The following is a 7,323-nucleotide window of genomic DNA, read 5'->3' on the forward strand; positions in this document are numbered from 1 at the left end:
TTATTAGCTTTGTGAGAATTAATAGTAGATTGGTAAAAATATATTTGACAAATATTAGAAGTATCCATATTAAAAGTCAAAGTCAGTTTGCAGACACAGCATTAGAACCTTTTGTCGCATCCATACTGCAATTCGCAACCATTTGGCTAGAGCTTTGGAAACTATTCGCAAATAGTAGAAATATTGTGTCCATATTAGAGCTCTAACCGATGCTGACGCAGTATTAGATTTGCCGGAAGTCTTATGCCGCATTCTCACTACTATTCGCAAATATTTGATTGGCTTAGCAGAACTATTCGCAAACAAACAATAGAAGTATCGGTGTTCACACTACAGTTCGAATCGGTGAAGATGCAGCATTAGATTCGTCGAAATTCGCCTTTATGCCGCATCCACATTGCTGCGTACGCAAACAACTCGTGGATACTTTTAGCCAGGATAGGCGCGCGAAGAAAGAATTGGAGAATCGAAACTCGAAGATGGATAGCTGGTGCCAAACCATAGAAAGTTCATCATCGATAAATATAAACTTTGACAGAAATCGATGATTTTAACTATTGTACTTCATATATATTTGAAACAAGATCAAAATTGATTATATTTTAATAACAAAAAAAAATTTCTTACTTTCTAATTTAACGTTACAAATTGTTTTAAATTTAGACATATTTTAAATTACAATAATCATTAATAAAAAATCTATTTCTAAATTTCCAAATTTAATAATAAATTGGTAACAAGTATAAGTATGATTCTCGAAGATTTTTCTCCTCTAATTTTTCAGAAGTAATAAATTTTCAGAAATAACGGGAAAGAATGTTTCGTTCCATCTTATTGCACCGTACAGCCGTTTAATTGAAGAGTTTAAAGAAATTGCATGTGCTAGGTTGTGTCGTAACACGAGAGGGAGAGAGAGAGAAAGCAGTTTCATCGAGAATGCAGATCGCATTGCTCGATCTTTGATAATAGCCATTAACCGATTGGCGGACGTGAGGTGAATCGTTGGACGATCTCGTGCTCGCGGGAAGAATGCCGGCTGGCGAAAACGGAAGAGCGCCGGTTTCGCATAGTTCTCGAAGTGAACAGTGACATTTCGTTGGTGCACGATCGATGAAGTGAAACCTTGACTCGATTCGTCCGACGAAAATTTACGATCTATCCATTAATCTTTATTATAACTTGAATTCCTTGAAATATATTTTTAGAAAAGTTATAGAGGTTGGAGATTTTTATAATAAATTAAATTTTTATGAGTATGATTCAAAGAAATGAAATTTTCTCTTGCCTTCTTACGCGTTATAACGCGTATTTTAGATTTTGTAATTAGATGGAAATCATTATATTTAAATTTTGTGATAAATCAAATCTTTATGAATTTTGTGTATATCATATCTTATCTTTTTGTATAAATATTTGCAGGCCACTTATAATATTCTATCAATTAATAAGTGTTATTTGTTCAGACATTTTGACAGTGAGAATGAATACAAATAATAATATATTTTCATTATTTCTTTTTTAATATAAAATAATTTAGTAATTTCAAATTTCAAATTAAAAAGATCAGATATTTCATTTTGACGCCATTTCTCTGAACGATATCAAATTTTGCAGCAGACAGTTATTAGAGGTAATAAAAGATAAAGTATTAAAGTTTCCAATAGTTACTCTTTAAAAATTAATTGATCATCTCCCCTTACGATAATAATCAAGAAATATTCAACTTCAAGATTGTTTTCTGACAATAAATGTTATCCGTGGCAAATAAGGACAATCTTAAAAAGCTTTCGACAGAAAAATAAAGGATTTAAAAAGTTTCTCGCGAGAAGATAAAACATTCTAAGTTTTGTCTTGAATAAAAATATTGGCATAAAAGTTAAAAAAGCCACGATCGATAGTATCGATGCCAATATTGATAAATATTATGAGTGAAAATTTTTATTTCTAAAAATAATATATTCAAATCTATCTTATAACTTTTAAGTAAAAACAGAGAAAAAATGTGTAACAAAGAAAATAATACAAAATTTCAATTTTCGATTATGTTTTAAAATTATATATATATATATATAGATAGAAAGATGAAAACAGATTATTGAAATGTGAGATTACAAATTAATAAAAATTGTATGTAAAAAACGTAATTAAAAAATTCATTTCAAAATCGATTCTCGATTTCGTACTGTGGTGCAGTAACAACCAATACACACACAGCACGATCCTGGAATCAGTGGAGCATGAACACTAGAATGTTGAGAATTTCATTCCATCCCTAATTTCCCTAATTTTACTCTGACCACTATAAGATTCTTTACATATTTTTAACTCAATGCATTATTACGTATTAAATACCCGCAAAAAAACATATAAAAAAAAATATAAAAAATATAAAATATGATATTATAATTATATATAACATTATATATAAATAATATAAAAAAAAAGATTTACCATTTTTTAAAAAATTATATTGCATAAACTCATTATACTTTGCTCATGCAATCTTTTTTTTTTTAATTATTGTAATTAAACACGTGTGATAAAAATTTAAAACTTCAAAAGTAAACTTCTAAAAACGTTCTGTTTTTAATCCAAATGTTCAAACATTGTTACCATTGGCAACTAGCCTTATGAGTGCATAGACAACAAATTGTAAAATACGCAAAGCACGAGCCAGTAAATGCATTCGAAAGATCTCTCCGTGCAGGGGATCTGTGCAAAGGGCGATCTCGAAAAAAGGCGCTCTCTCGAGCATTCTCCAAGATCGAAATTCTCAAGACCTTTTGTTTGGGAGTGCCGAAGCTGCTCCATTCCAAGACAAAGCTCTCTCCTTCCTTTTTGCACGCGTCTACGTATTTTCCTCCCTGCCTTGCCCTAAACACATGCACGTACACAAACATGTATGTGTATAGAGTGTTCCAGGTTTCTTCTTATAAGCTTTGTTTAAATTCTACATAAAAGAGAGATTAAATGAAAAATATCATATAAAAAAATAAAAAAAAAGTAACTATAAATTCATTAAAGAATATATAATGTTCAATAAAATAGAAAAATAAAAGTATATATTTTTAATATTTATAATATATAATTATATATATATTTATAATATATTGTATAATATTATATAATATTATTAATATATTATTAATATATTATTAATTACAATAAATTGTAAAAATATGAGACAGTATGGATAAAAATATTATTTTTATATAAATATTATTAATTTTATTTTTATATAATATATTATATAATATATCATTAATTACAATAATAAGTTGTAAAAGTATGAAACAGTATAGATAAAAATGTTATTTTTATATAAACTTTAATATAAATTCTACATTATATATTAAAAATCGTAATATCTATAATATATTTTACAAGATGCAACAAATTAAATCTATGATCAATTCAACGTTGGTACATTAATATCAGATATGTGTTATAATAAAGACAGACGACACTCTGAATTGGAATATTTCATTTATCATCATATCTCATTTGTATCATCATTTATCATTATTATATACTATCATCTATTATTTACAACACGTTTCATACTTTTTTTTATCTTTTATCTCATTAATATATATATAAGATTGGTCGATTTTCCATTACGTTTCAATCTTATTTTTATTCGAACAAACCCTTATCGACAAAGTTTGGGGGATAAGAATGAAACCTGAGACATCTCGTTGTCTACGATGACAATTGAACGAGATCTCGGTACAGCCGCTTAGCTCTTTGTACTTGCTTACAACGTACCACGCGTGCCTTTTTCTCACGTCAAAGAACCGGCGAAAGACGCGTGGAAGGAAGATAAATGAATAGCAGAGATAATCAAGGAGTTTAGTTTGGTGAAAGTGGTCGACGAGATCGAAAGACGCTCGAAAATGCTCGAGTTAAGACGAGGAAAATAAATATTAACCCTGAAAGTGATTGATACATTCCATAGTGAAACATCTTTAGAGATGTTCTAAAATAAACACAAAGTTTATATACAAAAAATTCGATTGAGAGTTAGATGTGAGACAGAGCAGAATGTATAAGGAATGATAATATTATTTATTCTAAAAAGAAAACTGTTCATCGAATTAGATTGACATTTCTCTAGAAACGGACAATTAATAGTATTAATAGTATAATATATGAAAATATATTTAAAAATTGTCTTTTCAAAAGTTATTAGAAGATTGAACTTTACATTTTTTTTTCAAACGTGAAAAAAGATTCGAAACAATGCAAAATGAATCGATAATCGGCCTAAGACTTAATCCACATTAAAATCGCTTCAGGTATTTTTCTCAATGGAATAATGAAAATAAAGAAGATGAGTTTAATGTTAAATATATGGTGAATTAGTAATCATTCTATTAAATTGCAGAAATGAATACTAGTTTTTCAGTTTTTAAAAATTTACCACTGCAAAAATTCATTTAAAGTCAATATATACATATTTTGAAACCTCTTATTATATAGGTTGTCATAAAGGAATATTTATATTTTATCTGAGGATTATGATTATATTTGATTATATGCTATTTGATGTTTTGAAAATTGTAATGCAAATTAATTTAAATGAATGTTATACGATTGTAAAGAAATTGCATATTTTCCAATAAATCATATTTTTTGACGTAAAATCAAAAGTCTTTTTTAATGGAAATCAATTTTTTTTATGGATAATATTCAGATAAATTCAGTGATACGTCAGTGAATTATCTGAATGTCTTTTATTTCTTAGTTATTGATGACCAGTTGTGTGACAGCATTTGAAAAATTATATTGGTATTCTTTTATGATTTTTAAAAAAAATTATTGAAAAATATTTTATTTATAAAGTTATAATATATGTGAAGCATCGCTTAGATTTCTATCGCTTAATAATTTTGAAATTATTTATTTGAATCAAATAGAAACAAGATAATTAATTACTTATAAACTTAAAATTTGTAATGAAAATTGTAATGAAAATTAATAGGTTTCTTTAATTTTTTTATAACTATCCTAACATTTATTAATAAAGATATAATATTGATGAGCAAAAAAAAGTTTCTACAAATATTGCAATAAAGAGAAATTATTATATGTGAATGAACATAATAATGTGACTTGTGACGAATGTTATAGTTATTTTACTGATCCATTGACCAAGGATTCTCGGTTGATTTATACTACATATAAATCTTTTGGTTTTATCGTTCACTTTGTCTCAAAGGAATATTTTACATTTTCTTCAATAATTATATATCTATTCTAATTCTATTACATTAATCCTATTATATTATATTAAAATAAATAATATTTTACAGAATTGTTTAATTTTCCATTACTGCAAAAACCTCTACAAATTAAAGTATAGATTTACTTTAAAAATCAAATTATTTGCTTTTCTATAATCTGCGAATTAAGACAATAGCCTATTTTTTAAAATTCCAAACTTACTTCATATAGAAACTTTTATCGCCTTTCAATGTAATTATATCAGAATCTACTAGTGATTCCATTCAACGTTCTTTCCTTTCTTTCGTCTAGAATTGTCTCGAACGTTCGAAAACAAAAGATAACGCAAATTTTCCTTCTTCGAGCTCTTATAATTAGCGTCAAATTTTACTTGAAAACTTCAAAATTTCTGTGATCACAATGATTTTATCTCTTTTCTTAAGTTTCAAGTTATCAAAGTTCTACCGAACGATTATATTCATAGTATTTTATAATGTATAATCTCATAATTATGCAAAAATTAGTACCGCTTCACGGATATTCAAATTGCAAATATCTTACGAGAGAGCCAACGTGAAATACTATGGTACCGCGCAAGATTTAAAGAGAAGAAACTAGTCGAGCTAGACTTACCTGGTGGACAGTTGCACTCCGAAACGTCTCGTTTGATCCGAAACACGCTCGTCTCCAACGCAGACCGCTGCACCTCCAACTGTTCCTGAACTTCCCTCTTCAGCCTCTGGATAAGAACGTCCGGCGTTTCTTGAAGCTGACAACGAGTTTCCAAATTGGCGATCCTCGACTCCAATCCCAGTTCCCTGTACATCAGTAGACCGGACACGGCCAAGCTGGTAATACAGAGGGCGCACATCGCCCAATTGAGTGTTGCACCCTCGGTTCGACAGGAATCCTTGCGGAATTTCCTTGGCATCGATGTCTCGAGGGAGCCTTTTCTCGGCGACGACCAGTCGGTCGCCGTGTCGGACTCCATGTTGTACACAGGATCGACACACGCTCTCGCTTCTATTCGTGCACACGCAACGCGTTAAGCGCGCGTCATAACCCACCCAAAGATCGTCGATACGTCCTGACACGGCAATCACGGATAAACGCGATACAATGGAGAAACCACGCGAGTCTTACAGACTGTGCGGCGTCATCGTCCATCTGGAATGCATCTCGTGCGCCCACTTGCCCGTTATTGCTTACCTCTCTTTCTTAGACTCGTTCCTTCTTCTTCTTCTTCTTTTACCTCGCACGAGAGCACGCGTTCTCCTGTACACTCTCTCTCTTTCTATCTCTCTATTACCTTCAAGGAACGCGCTCGTGGCTCTTTCTCTCCTTTTTTATCCCTCCCTCTCTCCTTAAAGCAATCGAGGTTCCCAGTTTGACCGCACACTGACGTTGGTAAACAACAAACGGTGCCACCAATCAGAACACGAGTGTTCCGCTAAAACGCGCGCTAGTTTTAAATGTTCAAACAGCAATGACAGCGTCCCCCTACCCGACTGTTTCGGAATTAACCACGATCCTATCTAACCACGAGCCAACTTGTTCCTTTAGAAACCTTCTATTTCCGTCTATCTTGCTCTTCGAACGTCTTGTCCTTTCTGTTGCCGTTGCCGGTGCAAATGGAGCATCACCCGGCGCTGTCGCATCGCGATTCCTTCGGCTTTGCGCACTTTCCACACTCTCCTTAATTCGAGATTATCGTTAACGGCGAAAAAGATACGATTACCTCGATCATCGGTATTTGCCCTTCGAACGTCTCGTGGCACACGCTTACATTTAGAGAACGTGAGAAACGAAACCGATAAACAGTGGCAGAACTAATCGTCGAAAAACTATTACCATCGAAGCAACAAGGAATCTCGGATTTCCTGGGATATCGAGTCAATCTAACGACGATTCGTTCGACGCGTATTTCATCGATGATTACGCGTTAAACACAACGAGGCTCGATTTATTGAAACGAACGAAAAGTACCGAAATACCGCGAATACGAAGCACACAGCGTGGCATTCGCAGTACGACTGGATGTGGTGGGGCGACGCTGTGCCGAGGGCCGAGGGTTCGTCGCTTCGGCGATATTCGGCC

General features: G+C 31.9%; 1 protein-coding gene across 1 annotated transcript in view; it reads right to left on the reverse strand.

The window, feature by feature from the left end:
* The window catches only part of LOC102677659, a 28,226-nt gene extending 20,944 nt beyond the window's left edge, over nt 1-7,282 (reverse strand). The window contains exon 1 of the mRNA XM_006615734.2: nt 5,860-7,282. Coding sequence (XP_006615797.1) covers nt 5,860-6,217 — 358 coding nt within the window. The 5' untranslated portion in view covers nt 6,218-7,282. The remainder of the gene's footprint in view (nt 1-5,859) is intronic.
* Between the last annotated feature and the right edge of the window lie 41 nt (nt 7,283-7,323).

This window comes from Apis dorsata, unplaced genomic scaffold, assembly GCF_000469605.1.
Source record: "Apis dorsata unplaced genomic scaffold, Apis dorsata 1.3 scaffold_233, whole genome shotgun sequence".
Classification (NCBI taxonomy): domain Eukaryota; kingdom Metazoa; phylum Arthropoda; class Insecta; order Hymenoptera; family Apidae; genus Apis; species Apis dorsata.